The sequence below is a fragment of the Nelumbo lutea genome, chromosome 4 (genome assembly GCF_056320005.1).
Source record: "Nelumbo lutea isolate HS-2025 chromosome 4, American lotus-T2T, whole genome shotgun sequence".
NCBI classification, from domain to species: Eukaryota; Viridiplantae; Streptophyta; class Magnoliopsida; order Proteales; family Nelumbonaceae; genus Nelumbo; species Nelumbo lutea.
In genome coordinates this window covers 49,152,453-49,173,575 of record NC_142687.1, presented here as the reverse complement: position 1 = coordinate 49,173,575, position 21,123 = coordinate 49,152,453, and the positions used below count along the sequence as shown (strand labels likewise).

Genomic DNA, 21,123 nt, shown 5'->3' with positions numbered 1-21,123 from the left:
AGCAAAATAAAACAAATTTCATCATTTATCAAATAAATGGTAAAAAATTGAAGCACTTTGTTTTTTATGCATAGAGCAATTGGAGAAAATGTCAAATTCTTGTTTCTCCCACTCGTAGAGTGTTTCTCGAAACCAAACACTGATATGGTACACTTTAATGTGTATTAATATGAAACAAAGAGTAAAAAACGTTTAAAACGAAGTCAAACGAAACAATAAACAACAGGAAATGTTTGAAGTGAAAAAATACGAATAAATGATCCATCCATAAATGCCCACGAAACCAAACACATACCAATCAAATCTAAGCCAAGCGATTCAACCGTCCGCATCAATCATGTTTCGAAAACCATGATTTGATACATCGGAGCATCTCCCTTTGTGTTTTCATAGCGAAATGTTCGGCTGCCACACTTTGTATGGACCGTGTTGTTGGTAACAGATCGGGACTCACAAAGATGGTGTGCATTCAACGACAACGGAATTCACGAAAAAGCCACGTGGGATTCGTTATTCATGTGGACTTGTAGTCGTGGAGTGAGATGGAGTGCCGACCGCCGAGCAAGAGGCAAGAGCAACCGCGTCGGCGAGTCGATTGACCCAGCGGCGGCCAGAGTCATCCACGCCACGCCCACGTCCACGTTCACGTTCTTCCAAAGAAACTTTTATCCACTTCATTTCCCATTTGAGGCTTGTAAAACGAGATGTGATCGCGTCATGGATGAATGGGACCTTCTCTCTCTGCTTCCCTCCACTCTCACCGAATCTTTTTCAGTTCACTCGCGTCTCAACGCTTAATTCTCACCTCTCTCACCCCCACCCCTTCTTTTCTATCTCCTCCATTTTCTCCCCGACTCGATTCCAAACCCCGAAAGAAAATTCAGTGGTCGCAAGAAAGAAAATCCTTTCGCTTTCAGTTCCATTTTAGAGCCGACTTTTTGGTTAAAAAGTTCGAAATCTGTTCTTTTTGACCTGCAATCTGTAAACTGGTCTCGGCTTTCCTTTTTATATGGAGATTTCAACGGTTCCCGAGTTTAATCTGGGGTGCCTTAACCCGAAGCTATCCAGATTGCGTTAGTGGCGGCTTGGGATTCTAGGTTTGTTAGCTTCTGTTGCTTCTTGGGTTCGGGAGATTACTTGCCAGTCAATCTGGCTTTGGATTCATGTTTACCTGTATACTTCGTATGATTTGCAGAGCCCCTTTTGGATTTGGGTCTCTGAGTTTCAACGGTTTAAATGATCTTGCAATCTGCTTCTGCGAGCTGGGTTGTCTCGCATCTTGTTTGGGTCTCGCCTTCCGTTTATCCTCGTAAGATTGATAGAATTGGGGTTACGAGTGGAGGTGGAAATGTAAGGAATTCCTGGTTAATTGGGTGCTGTGGGAAAAAATTATTTCTTGGAATTGTCTCCAGTAAGGTTTCTCGAAGAAGATGGATTTGTAGAGCATGTATGCTTCCTTCGACCGATGGTCGAAATCCGAATCTGAGTATTGAGTTTTGCAATTCAGCAAGGCGGGGCGCAAAAGTCTTGGTTGCTAAGCGATTTGTAGATGAATTGGACCATGGAGAACTTGCTCCGGAGCATATTCAAATGGCGTCGAGTTTTACTAGCTTCCAGGAAGATCCTATGGTCGATAAACTCAGGACTCAGCTAGGAGTAATCCACCCCATTCCCTCTCCTCCAATCAACAGGAATGTGGTGGGTCTTTTTGTCTTCTTTTTCTTTGTTGGGGTTGTCTTTGATAAGCTGTGGACATCAAGGAAGAGAAATAAACAGAGCCCTGATGCTCGGACTGGTATTTGGCCACAGGTGCCTACAAGCTTTTCTTTGTTCCTCGAGAAGGATTTACAAAGAAAAGAGTCTGTGGAATGGGTGAACATGGTTCTCGGAAAACTGTGGAAGGTGTACAGATCTGGTATTGAGAATTGGATCATTGGGTTGCTTCAGCCGGTCATTGATAATCTGAAGAAACCTGATTATGTGGAGAGGGTTGAAATAAAACAATTCTCGCTCGGGGAAGAGCCACTCTCTGTCAGGAATGTTGAGCGCAGAACGTCTCGTCGGGTTAATGATTTGCAGTAAGTTTTCTAAAGACCATCATTCAATTATGGATTTTTTCATTCTCTATTTTCTTCTTCTCTCTTCCTTTTCTTTGTTTTGTGCTTCTTCTATAACATTGTTAAGTTGAGATGCCTTCCATGTTATCTGGTTCTGAGCTACATAGATTTTCTTTATTGCTTAATGGTTTTTTCATGGGAAAATATTCTTAGTCTATATAACTAGAAGCAAGATACTACAAACTTTGGGCTCAGAAATCATGTTTTATTTTCCATCTCCTTTGGCTTATCTCTCTATTGTTCTTTATGGACATACTCACATTCATCTTGAGTTTGTCTAGAATAGTCTATTACGGCTTCAGACTTTCTCATGAGAAGGCGGGCCTCAGTTTGAGGAAAAACAAGTTATTTGAGACGTTATCTAATTGAAATGGGAGAGTTCTGCTCCTTTATTCTTTGCTCTAGGGATCTGTTTCATATTTCCCTCTTATCATTTTTGTGCACTTGTGAATTAGATCTAAGTCTGGTTGTAAGTTTTGTGAAGAGTAAGAGAAAAATTTATGAAGGGGCAAAACCTGTTGGATGTCATCCTCTCATTAACATTTATACTAATACAAGTAAATTACACATAAGCCCTCAACTAGTATAATGATTAAAGAATAAAGTAACTGATTGGCCCATTACGTGGTGGCTCTTAACACTCTCTTTCAAGCTAGGTGCAAATGTTACAAATGCCTAACTTGCACAAATTTTCTTCTAACTTGGACTGATGGTCTCCTTTTGTTATGCAATTGGCCAACTAGACATTGTTGGCAATGTTTATTGCTGCCTGATTATTACAAAATAGCTTGATAGGTAGGGCTGCAAATGGTATCTGATGTCCAAATTTGTATTTGAATTCGATCCCATTAAGGTTGATCTGAATTCTTTGGTAATAATAAGAGAAGGTTGATCTGATTGATCCATTGATAATTTAATTGAACATGGATCCACCCCTATACGCTATATACTTAAATTTTTTATGACGTATTAGTAAAATTGATTTGAATGTTGTGTTTTTACTGAATTTCATAGGTACCAGTTTCATTAAGTAATTATCAATTAATTTTGTTCATAAAATATAATATCAAAGTCATGTTTAATTAATTTTATGGATACAGTATATTATTTTGATTATTTTTAGTTTAATTTATTTATACTATTCAATATCCAATTGAAATCTGAATTTGATCCCAATCCAACATAAATCCATTGAATAAGATCCGATTTGAATTTGAGTACAAATGAATCAAATTTGGATCTACCCATATCTGATCCAATTGGATATGTTTGCACCCCTATCCATAGGGCTTTCAAATCTGATACCATAACTTTATTAGAAGAATTCTTAACCAGAGCAACTTTGAGACTCCATGTGCCACAACTCTATACTTCAACACTTGACCAAGTCACAACAGTATGGTGGAGGCAAAGAGTTATAGAAAACAAAATTAGAAAATGGGTACAGAACACTACTAGAGGACTGAATACATTATCTTTTACCTTTGCACAAAGCAATGGAATGATCAAGGTCAATGTTAGACAGTGAATCATCTGAAGAGCAAGGAGCATGGCTAGTAGAATTACCTAAACCTGAGGAGTCAGATTGTTTGGAAGTTCAATTTCTGTAGTCACCTTTTGTTTGGTGTATGCCTACAACTCTTGTCTTGACAAATTAATGGGGGAACTTAAAAGGCTTAGGGACACTAGGAGATGGAGAAGATTCAAGGATAGTAGTAGATGGAGGCTCATAAGCAAGAGAAGTGTCAGAAGTAGGAACAGGTACGGGAATAAGCAAAGGAAAGTGGCTTTGTTTCTCTTCATAGATAGTCTCTTCTTGAGGAGAGACACATAAATGAAAGAAAGGTTGGGACACAAAGAGGGTACATCCTTGGAACTTGGATACCACTTGCCAAAGGCAAGATCAAGATAGGTATACCCCTTTTGAGTGCTAAAGTATCAAGAAAAAATGCACTTTATTGCTTTGCTATGAAATTTGACTCTAGAAGGATTCACATAATGAACAAAGCACGTGCAACCAAAGACACGTAAAGGAAGACTAAAGATAGACTCATCACCATACAATAGTTGATGTGAGGACTTGAACTGGAGCACCCCGGAAGGCAGTTTTTGGATCAAATAGATTATAGTAAGAAGACATCTCCCTAAAACCAAATGGGGACATCTAAAACAGTAGCCCTTTGGAAACCTTAACACATATGTCTACTCTTTCTTTTTGTTGCACCATTTTATTGTGGTTTACACACATGAGCTCTAGTGAATTGCTCCCTTTTCTTCCAAAAATAATGTCAAAGTTGCTTTCAAAAAATTCCTTAGCATGGTTAGATCTAAATATCTTTATTTTCTTTTCAAATGAATCTCCACTAGGTGATAAAAATTATTACTAGTGATCAATGCAGAATGTTTCAGACTTCAAGTGCATGAGTATTCACCATGGAAAATCTCTGACTCCCCTCCCAAACAAGAAAATAAGTAAAGGCCAAGAGCATCATTGCTCAGAATATGCTGCCTTGTGAAGTTAAAGTTAGAGCTAATCATAGCAGAAATCTCAGAAGCTTCATTGCTTCTCTATATGTACCTTGTACTGCTCATCATCAAGTGGAATAGTGGGTTTATCCACTCAAGATCTTCTAGCTGGTCTATTTCTTCTCCACAAAGCCTAAAAGGAAGAAAAATATATCACTGCAGGCTACTCCCCCAGTCTAATATTGCCTACTTCTACACAATTGGTACACTATGGTTCTTGACCCATGAATATGTGTCAGTCATCCTATCTCATATGTCATTGGCTAGGGGTTATGGCCTAGGCCTGGGCCGGGCCTGGCATGGACCCTAGGCCTGGGCTAGGTCAGGCCCATGGTATCTAATTAAAAAAATTTAATTATTTAGAAAACTTTAAACTAAATAATGTATAATACATGAAAATAATATACACAACCCCAAGTTAGGCTGGGCTTGGCTAGGCTTTGGGTCTATGGCACAAAGAATAAGGCATGGGCCTTATTTAATCCATTGACTTGGCTTGCCTATCATTTTATAGATGAAGGCCTTCATTCCCTTTCCCAAGCAATGTGCGACCTGGAACAACACTCAGTAGTGAGTGTAGTGTGTGTCAAACTCACTACTGAGTGTTGTTCTGAGTCCCACATTGCTTGGGAAAGGAAATGGGGGCCTTCATCTATAAAAGGCGCTGCCTATGAGAACAATTCTCATATTTGAGTTGACTTGTGTATTGTCATGTGTCATATGTATATAATAAATTTTTTATATTTTATAAGTATATATAATATAATATATCCTCGTATAAAATATTATGTATAATATATATGATAATAAATATTATATTATATTGTGGGCTGGGCTGAACTAAGAATGACCACCCCTATCATTGGCCATAGATAGGAACATATAGTTCTTTCAATATGAGGTTGCATAGAGCAAACTAACTATGACTTTACTATCAAATTCTCTTACTCCTACTAGGTTAAGAGGGATCATCAGATTGGGGTTTCTTCTCTTTTTCTGTCTAAGTGAGCTCATCTCCCTACAGCCTCCAACAAGCAATTTCGTGAACTGTGACCATTCAAAGAAGTTAGTATCATCATGTTTCTTGGTAGCAGCTTGGATATTTAGGCTATCATTAACACTTAAATAATATCCAAGACTCTGCTCTTGATCACCCGCCATCTAGAATCACAAATTTTCTAGTTAATCATAATACTAATACAAGTACATAAATGTAAGCCTTCCCTCACTATGAAGAATAGAATGACTAATCTGCCCATGAAATGACACCTCTTAACATGTGCATCATTGCATTGGGAATTCTAAGCTTCTTAGTTTTATTTTGTTTCTAGAACACTAAATGTTTCCCTTACTAAACTTTTAGTTAGGGCCCTCATTTGGACATATGCAAACTTGGTCTTTGCTCATTATGTTTGACAAATTTCCTGTTTTTTTTTTTCATCAAAGAAGGCTTGCAGTTCTGATGCTGTTCCTTTTTTTTATCCCCTCAAATAAATTGACCTTTTCTAGTAATTTCACTCAAAGATATTGACATGGTAAAAGTTTTTGGACTCTTATGCATTTTTTTGATAAGTAAATATTAAATAAGAAATTTTATTAAAGAAACAAAAATAGATTACATATAAGGGTGGCAAATTGTCATCCGATTACACAGACCAACTTAAGAGTGATGAACAAATTCCACTTTACATATTTGAAAACCCAGGACCTCCCCTAATCTATTTCCGAGGTCCATCTTTTCTAGCTGTCTAAATATCTCGTAGGATCAGCACCCAGTCTGTCACAGAGCTGCCCACAGCCATATTACTTTTTTTACTCATCTCATCATCATCCAAGCCTTGTCCCAACTATATGGCGTTGGCTACATAAATCCCGTTTCACCATTCCATTCTATTAAGTGCCATATCCTTTGTGAGTAGATTCTACTTTACCATTTTAATCTTGATATTTATTGTATCATCTTTTATACTCCATATTTTTATTGTACGAAATGGTTTCTTAATGTACTGAAATATTAAATGGGAAAGTTTGTGAGAAATGGAGTGAATCTTGTCCTAGCTATTCCTTCCCTCCTGTTGTATCCTCCTTTTTATTCTTTCTATTAAAAAAAGTTTCTGTTATCTATCCAAAAAAATCTTGTCCTAGCTATTTCTAGATTATTGAACAAATATTTTGTTGGTACTTTCAAAATTTTGTTGCTTTAATTTTCATTTATCCATCTAACTGTGAATATGACTTTAAGTAGAATGGATTGGTTAAACAAGATTCATGTAGCGAACTCCATATAGTTGGGATAAGGAATGGATGATGATGGTGGTAGATTTTCATTTATCCATCTGAGTAGAAACATAGGGATAAAATGAATAGAACAAGTGCACATGATAACAGTATCAATCTAGAGTTTCTAAAGACACAAAATAAGCTCCTAGGCTTAAATAACCCTAAGGTTTATCAACTCTATTTTTGAGTTGACCAAGAATGGAAAACAGTTGGTTGACATGGATTTATCAATATTCTGATTAGTAACATAATTGAATTATTGGGTGTTATTTGGAGAACCTTGGTCCCTTCAATAATTTTTCTGATTGAAACCAACTTTGCCTATGGTTTATGATTCTGTAATGGGGCAAAGTGTTGGTTGACATAGATTCAATCATTTTTATTTCCTGATTAGTACCATGATTAAATTAGGGGCCATTACTTGGTGTAATGGTAAAATCTTGGGTTGGCAAATGCAAATGTGGGTTTAAGTCAGAGGGTGGTCAATGTGTGTGTAAAAAATGCCAAAGGTCAGGACCATACTCAGTCTACCCCTCCCAATACCCCCGGATAGCTGGGACGAACATTGGGGGTATGGCCTTTTTAGTAACATGGTTGAATTAAAGTCAAATTTAAGGGGTGTTATTTGGGGAACTTGGGCCCTTTTAGTGTGCATGGCGTAGGGGGGGTTATATTGGGACCAATGATGCCCAAATATGGATTATAGATACAGATATGGATATGGGAAACGTGGATATGACTCTCCATTTCTTAAAATGCTGGATATGAATACATGCATGAGTATACCATGTAATATTCTTATATCATGTGTTTGCATTTAGTTTTGGAAGCTAAATGTCATTTCTCAAGACTTATGTGTTACCAAATTTAATTGTGTATAATATGTGCAGATTTTTTTTAGTAAAATTTTTAAAACATACCATTTTAAAAGTGTTAATGTTATAGAATATATCTAGAAATCTCCATGCAATATCTGTATGATATCAGACTTAGGTATGCTAGGTATATATAGGCATCTAGGTATCATAGATTGGGACAATGGGGATTTCATTCAGGATGAGATGAGATCCCTATGTAATTTCTAATTAAAGGGATTATTGGCAATAAAATTATAAACCAAGAGACCAAGGACTTATAACTAGATAAAACTACTAACTAATTCGTAATTGCAGTAGCAAGAAAAAAATTTGATAGGCAGTACATGTTAGACAATTATGCCCTTAGCTCCAATCGGATTGATGTATCTTTTGACATTTATTGTAAATGAATAAAGTACATAATTGATTCATGTCATTGTGGTATGTTTTTGTGTAATACCCTTAAACTGGAAACTTATGAGAGTCGTGTTAGTTTAAAATCTTCACAGCCGTTGGATAGATCTAGGGAGATATATCCTGCCAAGGCTGCAATTGATGTGCTGCCAAGTTGGTTGGGGTGGCTTGTCTCAACTGCCATTGTGAGACCTGAGGTACATGCAGTGTGGGTTTTCATGAAACCTTGAATTAGACCAAAATTCCAGTATTGCCTTAGACCTTGGAGATAGATGGACAAAATTGGAATGTTACACCTGACCCCTAGGCTCGATTATGGTATTGCACTAAGTGTTGGATTGGGTTGTCTTTGATATGCCAATTAATGAAATCCTTAGAGGGGGTGGCTTGTCTTAACTGCCATTGTGAGACCTGAGGTACATGTAGTGTGGGTTTTCTTGAAACCCTGAACCAGACCAAAAATCCAGTATTGCCTTGGACCTTGGAGATAGATGGACAAAATTGGAATGTTACACCTGACCCCTAGACTCGATTATGGTATTGCACTAGGTGTCGGATCGAGCTGTCTTTGATATGCCAATTAGTGAGATCCTTAGAGGGGATTAAAATTTGGGTATGTTGGGGCGGTGATCATAGTGATAGGATCAACCCCTTTGTCGGACAAAGTGAATGATCTAAGATGCACTCTCTCTGATGGAAACCTAAACCGCCGGTAATTGATTTCAACCGTTGAAATTTGTTTTTGCAAAATATATTTATATAGAGATATACATATATATATATATATGTATTATGGTTTCAAAATGTTTGCAAAATGTTTTAATTCTCGGGATCCATGTGAATAGACAGTGCAACACTATTCCTTGCAGCCGAGGGAGAGGTCCTTTCTTGTCAGGCAGTGTTTGATCATTATGGCTGAAAGGTTAAGTGTAAGACCATTAAGGGTAATACCTGATGAGCTAATCTTGCATCTGCCCATAGTCCTTGGTTTTCATAAGGTGGCTGAACCCAATGACCATTTAGTGTAAATGTTGGGCCCATTAAGAGTCCATGGTGATGGACTCGGCCAGGCTTTGTAACATGTCTGCGCACTTGCTGATTTATTCTATTCATTCTTGGTCTATAATTAATTTAATTAATTAATTTTTTTTTAATTTTAGACGAAATGTATAGGGATTCGAATATGATGTAATATTAATAGAAAAGTTAGGTTTTCTATTTTTATTTCATTTGAAGATAGAAGCTGAAAGCGCAAAGGAGAGAATTTCGTAGATTCGGGTTCAACGATCTGCGATTTGCAGTTTTGGAAACTACATACTACGAACTGATCTTTGTTTTGCAGGGTAACAACCTTACGAACAACTCTCTTACTGATTCTTGATTGTCATGTATCAGTTTCTTTATTTTCAGATCATGATTCTTGAATTGGATCTTGAATTAAACATCAAACCCTAGACCCATTCGAACCAGATTGGATCAAACTGGTTGGACCGAATTTGTGGTTCGATGGGGGTATTCTCAACCCTAAAATTTCCTTCATGGGCCAAGGGATTGATGGTTAATTGCAAGATGCAATTCGGCCCACATCTTTTAAACCCAGTTTTAATTTGTTAAAACTGCTTTAGCCCAATTCAGCATAAATGCTATATGGGTCAAACTGCTTTTTGTAGTTCAGCCCATATACCTAGATAATATTAATTGGTAATGTTATGGAATTAAATGGGCTTTATGTATGGGCTTTATAGTTATTTAATTGATTAAATCAATTATGAATTCCATGCATGTGATGTGATGTGCTATGTACATGGGCTATAAGTGCTTGGCCCATGTTAATTCGATAGTGGCTCTTTCGAACACCATGGTTGAATGCACATCATTGCCATGGTGCCCTTAAGATCATTGGATGATCTCCCTTTCTCAGTGGGGCCCATTTCAGTTTCTCCCCAAGAGGAACACCTCGAAACCCTAGCCATTTGGTCCCACTTTGAATTTGGCTTTATGAAAGCCAGTGGGAGCCACTTTGGTTTGACCCAAATCAGATCTAGGGGGTTTCGTTCCCTCCATTAAATATAAGTGCATGTGATAGGGAATTTCATATGATGAATTCTCTGAAGGCCTTCCATCATTAGTATGAAGATTGACTGTATTGGTGGGTGGATATGCACCATAAAATTGGGCTATCCATCTGCTAATGCAATTGGCCGGATTGCTTCATGAGATGATAGGGGCATCATAGACTGATGTGGGAGGGGCCTATCATAAAATGGAAGACTCTCTCATGGTACCTTGGCGTTCACAAACATGATGGGTGAGCACTTACTGGATAGAAAGGTTTAACCTAAAATGGCTATGAACCTTGTCTGACAGATGCCAAAGGGAAAACTCATAAGATGAGTGGATGAGATCCTTCACAGTAGGTGGTGGGGTTTTGCAGATGAAACAGTTGACTCCATGCACCCCATGTGGTTTCCCACATTTCCAGAGACACAACTGTTTCCGTCACTAAGATTGGAGGGAATCTCAGAGATGCCCAAAATGGAAATGGAACATAGTTAAAAGCTCTTTCTATGTGATGACATGAATCAATTAGGTTGTGGACTTATAAATTTGCTTTGCCTTTACCAGAAATGGCAAACAAAAACTTCACCAAGTTGTTGGATGATAACAAACTCAAGGGCCCTAATTATGTTGACTGGTTCCGAAACCTTATGCTGGTTCTAACATTCGAGAAGTTGGACAAAATTGCTAAGAACCCTGCTCCGGATCGTCTGGGTGACAAGGCTTTTGAGGCCCGAAGAAGAGAGTATCAAGAATGGGAAGAGAAAAACTCTCTTGCCCGGTTTTATGTTCTAGCCTCTTTAGACAATTCGATACAACGACAATTCGATAAGATTGAAGTGTCCAAGGATATATTGGATAGTCTGAAGACTATGTATGAAGAGCAGAACCATTATACTCGACAAAAGGTCTTAAAATTATTTATGACTGCATAGATGACCGAGAACTAACAGGTTCATGACCATTGTCTAAAGATGATGGGTTATATCAATGAACCGGAGGCTCTCGGATCAGGGCTAGATCATGACACAAAAATTGGTGCTATCCTCAATTCCTTACCTTCGTCCTTCAATCAGTTTATCATGAATTACGACATGAATAAGCTAAACATTAGCCTTCAGGAACTTGGCAATATATTGCGAAGGGCTGGAGAACTGATTAAGAGGGATAAGCCGATATCCGTGCTTATTGAAGGTGGAAAATCGAGCAAGAAAAAGCGGAAGGCTAAAAGGAAGGCTCAGAAGAAGGGTAGCAAAACTAAAAAGCAGAAGAAAGATAAGGCATAAGATGCTTGTTACTTCTGCAAACAGACCGACCACTGGAAGAGGAATTGTCCTCAATATCTGGAGACTAAGAAGCAAGGTAATTTTGAATCTTTTATCATAGAGACCAATTTGTTGGTCTCTTCTACTTCTTAGTGTATTGACTCCGGGGCTTCAACTCATGCGTGTAACTCACTGCAGAGGTTCAAGATAAGTAGAAGACTGAGTGACTTAGAAGTGACGCTCTACTTGGGGACTTCTGCAACAGTTGCAGCTACAACCATAGGAACTGTAGAACTAGTTTTTAGAGAAGGAACAATTGTACTTAAAAATTGTCTTTTCATACATAATTTAAGAAGAAATTTGATTTCTGTCTCAAAATTGTGCATGGATGGTTGTTCTATCTTATTCAGTAATGTGATTACTATTAAACGGAATAACAAATTCCTCGCATACGGAGAACTTGAGAATAGTCTCTATGTTCTCCATCATTCTCTAGAAATAGACATTACCGAAACTACTTTGGAAATAATCCCCAAGAAGAGAACTCGTGATACAGTTAACCCCACGTGCCTGTGGCATTACCGACTTGGCCACATCAACATAGATCGTATCACAAGGTTGGTAAATGATGGTCCTTTGGATTTTCTAACTGTAGAAGATCTTCCAACTTGTGAACCTTGCCTTCAGGGTAAGATGACGAAGAGGCCATTTACCGGTAAGCCTGAAAGATCTACATGCACACTTGACCTGATACATACTGATGTATGTGGTCCCCTGAATGCTAGGACACGAAACCAACACATTTATTTTATTACATTTACTGATGATTACTCTCGGTATCGTTATGTTTACCCAATGAGACATAAGTCCAAATCCTTTGAAAAGTTAAAAGAATTCAGACAAGAAGTCGAGAAACAGTTAGGGAGAGAAATTAAAACCTTTCGATCAGATCGAGGCGGCGAATATCTCTCTGACGAATTCAGGGACTATTTAAAGGCAAATGGGATTGTATCACAAGTAGCTCCTCTTGCTACACCACAATTAAACGGTGTGTTAGAGAGGAGAAATCGGACTCTATTAGATATGGTTCGATCACTTCTCGTCCACTCAGAGTTACCTACATCCTTTTGGGGTTTTGCATTAGAGATTGCGATTTACGTGTTGAATCGGGTTCCAACTAAATCCGTTCCTAAGACTCCATATGAGTTATGGATCGGTAAGAAACCAAGTGTAAGACACTTGAAGATTTGGGGGTATCCAGCACATGTTAAAAGAACTAGTGCTAACAAATTGGAATCCAAGACTAGCTGTTGCCTATTTGTAGGTTACCCCAAAGGCTTTGTAGGTTACTTGTTCTATGATCCAAAAGAGCAAAATGTGTTTTGCAGTCGAAATGCCCACTTCCTAGAGGAAGATTACATCTTGGATAATCATCATCAGGAAGTTGTTATTGATAAGGAGAGCCCAGGGTTACTGGGAGATGTCCCACCAGCTCCTGAAAATATCCAACCTAGAAGATCTACCCGGTTTTCTAGGCCTCTAGTTTGTTACGACTATCACCAAGAAAGTTACTTGGTGGAAGCCACGACCAGTGAGGAGGGTCCCGTGATTTATTCAGAAGCTATATTGAACATAGATTCCTTGAAGTGGGTAGATGCCATGAGAGCTGAGATGGACTCAATGGAGACCAATGGAGTTTGGACTCTAGTAGATCCACCCCCTAGGTAAAGGCAATTGGTTGCAAATGATGTATAAGGGGAAGAAGGGCCCCGATGGTAAAGTTGAGACCTACAAGGCTTGTCTTGTGGTGTAAGGGTATACTCAGAAAGAGGGAATCGATTATAAGGAAACCTTTTTCGCCTGTGGCCATGCTTAAATCCATTAGGATCCTACTAGCTGTAGCAGCGTACCATGACTACGAGATTTGGCAAATGGATATCACAACCGCTCTCCTGAATGGAGATCTTATTGAAGATATCTATATGCAGCAACCACAATGTTTCATAGTTGTAGGTCAGGAACACATGTTATGTAAACTCAATTGATCCATATATGGACTTAAGCAAGCTTCTAGGAGTTGGAACATCTGGTTTGACTCTTCCGTCAAACAGTTTGACTTTGAGCAAAATTCGAATGAACCTTGTGTTTACAGGAAGACTAGTGGGGATAAGGTTATGTTCTTGGTTCTGTATGTAGATGACGTTCTACTCATTGGGAATGATGTAGGAATGCTAAATACGGTGAAAGTGTGGCTTTCACAGCAATTCTCCATGAAAGATCTTGGAGAAGCCTCCTATATATTGGGTCTTTCGACTCTATAGAGATAAGTTGAAGAGGATAATAGGATTATCTTAGTCTGTTTACATTGACAAGATTGTCAAAAGATATAGTATGGAGAGCTCCAAGAAAGAAAATGTTTCCTTCAGACATGGGGTCACTCTCTCCAAGGGTATGCCTCCCAAGACTCTCGAAGAGATTGAGGGCATGAAAGAGATTCCCTATGCTTTAGCCGTAGGGAGTATCATGTATGCCATTTTGTGCACTCGTCCTGACATTTCTTAGGTAGTGAGTGTGGTAAGCAGATACCAATCTAACCCGGGGTAGGAGCATTGGATTGCTGTGAAAAACATACTAAAATACATTCGAAGGACAAAAGAGTTTTGTCTGGTATTTGATGGTAGTTCATTATAGATCCAGGGGTATACTGATGCCGATTTCCAATCAGATCTAGATGATAGAAAGTCTACATCTAGTTATATCTTCACGATAGGATTGTGTGCTGTTAGCTGGAAAACCAGCAAACAAGGGTCCACCGTAGATTCCACAACCGAGGTCGAGTATATTGCCGCAAGTGAAGCTGCCAAGGAAGCCGTTTGAATGAAGAAGTTTATTCAGGAATTAGGAGTAGTTCCATCCAGCACATCACCCATTCCATTGTTGTGTGACAACACTAGAGCCATTGCTCAGGCTAAGGAGCCACGAGCCCACTCGAAGTCGAAGCACTCGAGAGGAAGTACCATGTACTGTGGGAGATAGTTGAAAGAGGGGATGTCCTGATTCAGAAGGTAGCATCAACGGAAAATGTAGCAGACCCATTAACTAAGCCACTAACACAGAAAGTGTTTGAGAAACACATGGAAAGTATGGGACTTCGGCTTGTACCCGATTGGACCTAAGTACAAGTGCGAGCTGTTAGACAGTTATGCCCTTTGCTCCAAAAAGATTGATGTATCTTTTTACATTTATTGTAAATGAATAAAGTACATAATTGATTCATGTCATTGTGTTATGATTCTGTGTAATACCCTTAAACTGGACACTTGTGAGAGTCATGTTAGTTTAAAATCTTCACAGCCGTTGGATAGATTTGGGGAGATATATCCTGCCATGGCTGACATTGATGTGCCGCCAAGTTGGTTTGGGGTGACATGTCTCAACTGCCAGGGTGAGACCTGAAGTACATGCAATGTGGGTTTTTTTGAAACCCTGAACCAGACCAAAATTCTAGTATTGCCTTGGACCTTGGAGATAGATGGGCAAAACTGGAATGTTACACTTGACCCCTAGACTCGATTATGGTACTGCACTAGGTGTCGGATTGGGCTGTCTTTGATATGCCAATCAGTGAGATCCTTAGAGGGGGGTCAAAACTTGGGTATGTTGGAGCAGTTTGAGAATTCATCTGAGTGGGTGATCATAGTGATAGAGTTAGCCCCTTTGTCGGACAAAGTGAATGATCGGGGATGCACTCTCTCTAATGGAAACCTAAACTACCGGTAGTTGATTTCAACCGTTGAAATTTGTTTTTGCAAAATATATTTATATAGAGATATACATATATATATATATATATATATATATATGTATATATATATATATTATGGTTTCAAAATGTTTGCAAAATGTTTTAATTCTGGGATCCATGTGAGTAGAGAGTGCAACACTGTTCCTTGTAGCCGAGGGAGAGGTCCTCTCTTGTTGGACAGTGTTTGATCATTATGGGCTGAGAGGTTAAGTGTAAGACTATTGAGGGTAATACCTGATGAGCTAATCTTGCATCTGCCCATAGTCCTTGGGTTTTCATAAGGTGGCTGGACCCAAGGACCATTTAGTGTAAATGTTGGGCCCATTAAGAGTCCATAGTGATGGACTTAGGGGTTCATTGTCTCTACAGTGAATTCGGCCTGGCCTTGTAACAGAGGCTGGGCGGAACCCATGTGGTTGATGTGTAGATCAACGTTTAGGTCCCACGCCATACAAAGAGAGCCAACTGGGTAGCAGGTTAAGAGGTTAAGTGAGCACATAAACTTAATGGGCCTAAAGCCCAATTCGAACTAAGCTTAAGTCAGTTAATTAAAAGGAGGCAAGATAGGATCTATAATCTGATTAGGATTAGTTAAAGGATAAAGGATAAGATAAGTCTTATCCATTCAAGAGTCCAGATCCAAATATCAGATTTGGATTAAGGAACTCTTTCCTAATTGGATTAGGAGGCTGATCCTGAGACGACTATAAATAAAGGGGTCGAATTCCTCTGTGAGACAACACAACAATTTGTAGAGTTCTTCCCTGTTCTTGCCGCCCTTACCTAGTTTGATCTCCACTTGAGGGAGTGATCAAGAAATTTTCTTGATATTGCTTTTTGGTAGAAGGGGCAATTTGAAGTTGTGCTCACCAGCCCTCTACTCCATTATTGCTGAAGAGCCGTCCTGCTGATCCTATTTCACCACACACTGTGTCATTTTCACTAGAAGCGGGTTTTGATTATCTCCTTGTGCGTGAACACCTTCATTGGGAGTTACTGTTACTTCGTATCAAATATATCACTCTCCTCCCTTTTGGTTTCAGATCTGGTCCGGTTTGGTTCAAAATTGGTCATTGAAAATGCAGTTTTCTAAAATAGGGAATGCGATTCCTAGATGGGAGAGAGAGAAAATTTTGAAAATTTCCCCAACCTTCCTGTAGGGTTCGACCATGCATATGATGGATCTCTCAGTACATGCTACTCTAATTATTAATTCAGTTGCTTTTTGGATTATCATTTGCAGAACTACATGCCTTTCTTAGGAGGCTGCACATATTTGGTACTTGTCCTAAAACCTATATGCATCGTAGGCTGGAGAGTGAACCATCTCCATTTGGTTTTTTATTTAGCTTGGGGATTCTTAAAGATAGAAACTTAGAAGTATCTTATGAATTCAATTGTGGCCTTATATTTTTTATTTGTGACAAAATGATGATCGCTAGTTTACACTATTTTAGTACATTATGTGATGGTTGATCTTCAAGTTGATTTGTTTCTATTTTCTGTTTAAACATTAGCATTTGTAAAGTACTGAATGCTGAAATGGATGTTGCATTTTGTATGGGATTTAATATTTTTTCTGGCACTTTTGGAACTGTTTTTTAAATCCATATTCGTTTACCTGATTTTCCCCTCCCAACATTTTCTAGGTACCAAATAGGCCTCCGTTACACTGGTGGTGCTAGAGTGCTATTGATGCTGTCATTAAAGTTTGGCATCATTCCTATAATTGTACCTGTTGGTGTTCGAGATTTTGACATTGATGGGGAACTATGGGTCAAATTGCGGTTAATACCATCAGAGCCTTGGGTTGGAGCTGTTTCATGGGCATTTGTTTCCCTTCCAAAGATAAAGTTTGAGTTGTCACCATTTCGTTTGTTCAATCTCATGGGTATGTTAGTTTCAATAATTTAACTTTTTTTGGCTCCATAGTTTCATTAGTTTAATTAGTTTGTTCCTTTAAATCTTCTTTATCTCTTTTTTTCTCTAGATATATTTGAATCTTCTTATTGTTTGATTTGAAATACTTGGAACTCAAAGAGTTACTTACATAGGCCTCTTATAGACTTCAAGGTTATATTTTATATAGTTTTTCTTTCTTTCTTTTTTTTCTTTGCACAAAGAAGTGGACCAGAAATCCTCAAGATACGATGATGACTATATGAAACTACAATTGCTTGATTTTCTCTGAACCAGTATGCAGTCCAAAATCAGCTAGCTAATATCTTTGCAAATTTGATTAATAGGTCCTGATCATTGTTTAAAGTTTCTTCTATTTCACTCCTTCCATATCCCCAATAGATTGTAAAACAAGTAATCCTCCACAATCTTTGATCTTTTGTTTCAAAAGAAATATTGGATTGATGATGTATAAAATTGACTGTGCTTGAAATGTGCAAGGAGATGGGGTTTAATAGGAAGGGGAGGTAAAAAATTGTGGTTTATATAACCTGGTCCTTCCACTTTACAAGGAAGATTGGGTGATTGTTTAAAGTTTCTTCTATTTCACTCCTTCCATATCTCCAATAGATTTTAAAGCAAGTAATCCTCCACAATATTTAATCTTTTGTTTCAAAAGAAATATTGGATTGATGATGGATAAAATTGACTGTGCTTGAAATGTGCAAGGAGATGGGGTTTAATAGGAAGGGGAGGTAAAAAATTGTGGTTTATATAACCTGGTCCTTCCACTTTACAAGGAAGACTGGGTGATTATATCCTTCACTGTTGTTTTTCCTAATGTCTGTTCATAGCACATACAGTTTGAGCTTGTGGAAAGGCATACCGCAAATTAGGGATTGGTTCTCTAAACCCGTTAGGTTCAAGCAGGGCATTGGAGATCACATCAAATTCTGGAAGGATGTGTGGTGTGGTGAGGCCACTGAAATCTGTATGTCCAGCCTTTCTGAACATTGCACAAAACCAGGAGGCAATTGTCTTTCCTATTGAAGTGGATTATATGGCTCATGTTCCTTCCAACATATCTTTTGTTATGTGGACAGCTGTTCTAGACAAGGTGCTAACTATTGACTATCTTATCAGCAAAAGCATGACAATGGTAAGTAGGGGTAGCCTGTGTGGTGATAGTGAGGAATCAATTTAAGACTTAATAGTTAATTGATACTTATAAATTGCCAGTAGGTGCTCTCTGATGAATTATCCATTTGTATATCATCATGGAAGTTGACTTGTTTCAGTGTTAAGTGGGGAAATTTTATGGAATTTGCTTCAGTTTGCATAATGGATAAGTCTAACTTTTTTAGACAACCAAAGATAAAAGGGAAGAATTCTTCTGACAGTGCAGTTTTATGGGTGGTTTGGGAAGAAAGAAACAACAAGATTTTTAAAGGAAAGAAAAGTCAAAGGAGGAATTGATTGACAGCATTACCATCAAGGTAGCACATTGGGTGAAAGTAATGGATTTATCAAGGGTTCTTAGTTGATGATATATCAAGGGTGTGGAGTGCAGTAGCGACTTCTTCAAGATCTAAACCTATAGCTCAGGAGAGTAGGGCACCTTCTACACTTCAAAGAACTAAGCTGAATTTTGATGGGAGTTCACTTGGCAATCCAGGGCCTTCAGGAGATGGAAGATTATTAGCCCTATTCTTGGGGCCAATTGGGGTGGGAGATTCACTAAGATCTGAGGTGTTGGCCCTCCTACATGGGTTGAGATTTGGCTAAACAATTGGGTCTCCATTGGATTGGAGTAGAAGAGGACTCAAGATTGCTAATAGGATGACTCAAGATTGCTAACAGAATGGATGTAGGAAGGAAATTTGGGGCTATGAGAGAAATTTTGTGGCTGACAAGGGAAATTCATGTAAATTTTAATTGGGTTTGAAGGTTAGTCAATACCTCGGCTGATGGTTTAGCTAAACAAGGGTCAACCAGGGCTGACTTCTTTTGGGCAGCATTGTAATAGTGGACTGTCATGTGGGGTTCAACATTCCTTTTGAGGTAAACTACTACTCATAATTTGACTCAGAGAAATCTCAGTAAATCCTAATCTACTCAAGTAATGACTGATTAAACTCATTAAACTACTACTGTACAAATTGAACTCTAAGGCTGGACCTTATAAACAATATGTAAAATGATCAAAATACTTTGCTGTCTAAAATGCAAATATGCTAAGATGGATGAGTGGAATAACTAGAAAAGATAGGGTCAGAATAAGTCATTCGAAGGAACCTAGGAGTAGCTCCAATAGGTGAAAAATGATAGAAAGTAGACTAAGATGGTTTGGTTACATGCATAGAAGACAATCTACAGCAACTGTAAGAAGCATAGTTTAAAATATCTGTATATTTCCTAATCTTTCCATGGTTGTTGGCATGAAATATTACTGGAATCAACATATTCTCCAATGGAAGCTACTAGTGCTATGTGGAATAAAAAGATAGTATTATACCATAAATTGGCGACAACATTTTAGAAATGTGGAATAGCAATGTTATTTTCCTCCTAATGAACATGATTACCACTTTGAGCCAGCTTGAAATTCGTCTCAAACATGATGTTAAATCTTAGGTCTTATTGAATAATAAATTATTTGGTTGATCTATCAGAATTATTTGCACTTTCTGAGTTTAAATTTTACTTGAACTCAATGCATATGTGGTTTTGATGATTTGGAGCAAGTAATAATTTAAAAGGGCCTACCTATGCATCCTTATCATTATATATTATAGCGTTCTATATTTTTGCATATTTCATAATGTTTTCACCATGTCTGTAATTTTTACCTTATTTCCGTACAATGTTTCCAAGATTTCCGACATGTCCTATATTAGGATGATTGATATTTCCATCGACATCCACATTTTAAACCTTGGTAAGAGGAAGCAATCTTTTGCAAGTTGAAGGGGCTAGAATGGCTAGGGGCAGACCAAAAAAGGACATGGGTTAAATAGTAAGAAACAATTTAAGTGCTCATAATTTAACAATGGACATGACACTAAACCAAATGGAATGATGAAACAGGATTTATGTAGCTGACCCCATATTAGCTGGACATGGATTAGATGATGATGATGACATAAAAATTCAATGATTTCCTTATTTGTTTACTTGGCTCGTGTCCCAAGATAACTAGATTTTTTTTTTGATAAAGAAAAATAACTAGAATTTAAAATTGCACATCTAGAGAAATTTAATATAGATTTGCAGCTTTTTCTACTCTTATAGGTCTCTTACTGCACTCAAGGGGAACTAACTAAAGGGGTTAATCAAGTGTCTTATGCCTAGTGGCTCGGTATATGGGGTTTTCTGACAATTCTGGTTTATTTCTTCTCTGTTGTGTTATAGTTTCAATCTGTAGGACCTGATTAGGATGATAGACAAGTGCTTCATTGTTGGGTAGCTACCCAACTCAGATTCTCTTCGAGGGAGGATAACCTCCAGAATAGGGGAAAGTGAGAGTGAAGAGAGAAAGATATCAAATCTTCTTTTGTGAATTCCGGTAATGTTGCACATTGGTTTGTGGATTGACAGCTTTTTGGAGGACGGAGACATGGAAAACTAGGTCTACTTTGGAGTCTCCTGGCAGTTCCAGCCTGTAGGCTAATGATCCTATGTGCCGTAGAATTTTGAATGGTCCATAGAACCTAGGTGCAAGCTTGTTGTAGGGGCGGGAGGCCACTGAGGCCTGTCTATATGGTTTGAGTTTTAGGTAGACAAACTTTCCTTCTTTTCTAACTCAACAAGCCTGTGCTTTGCATCTTAATAGTGCTTCATCAGTTCTTGAGCCTGTGTCATGTGAGACTTCAGTTCACGAATGATTTCATCTCGGGATGAAA

General features: G+C 38.2%; 1 protein-coding gene across 1 annotated transcript in view; it reads left to right on the top strand.

The window, feature by feature from the left end:
- The first annotated feature begins 381 nt into the window (after positions 1–381).
- NTMC2T5.2 (Calcium-dependent lipid-binding (CaLB domain) family protein) overlaps positions 382–21,123 on the top strand; it is a 38,747-nt gene continuing 18,005 nt past the window's right edge. Inside the window, exons 1-2 of the mRNA XM_088986292.1 lie at positions 382–2,078; positions 16,972–17,213. Coding sequence (XP_088842418.1) covers positions 1,237–2,078; positions 16,972–17,213 — 1,084 coding nt within the window. The 5' untranslated portion in view covers positions 382–1,236. The remainder of the gene's footprint in view (positions 2,079–16,971; positions 17,214–21,123) is intronic.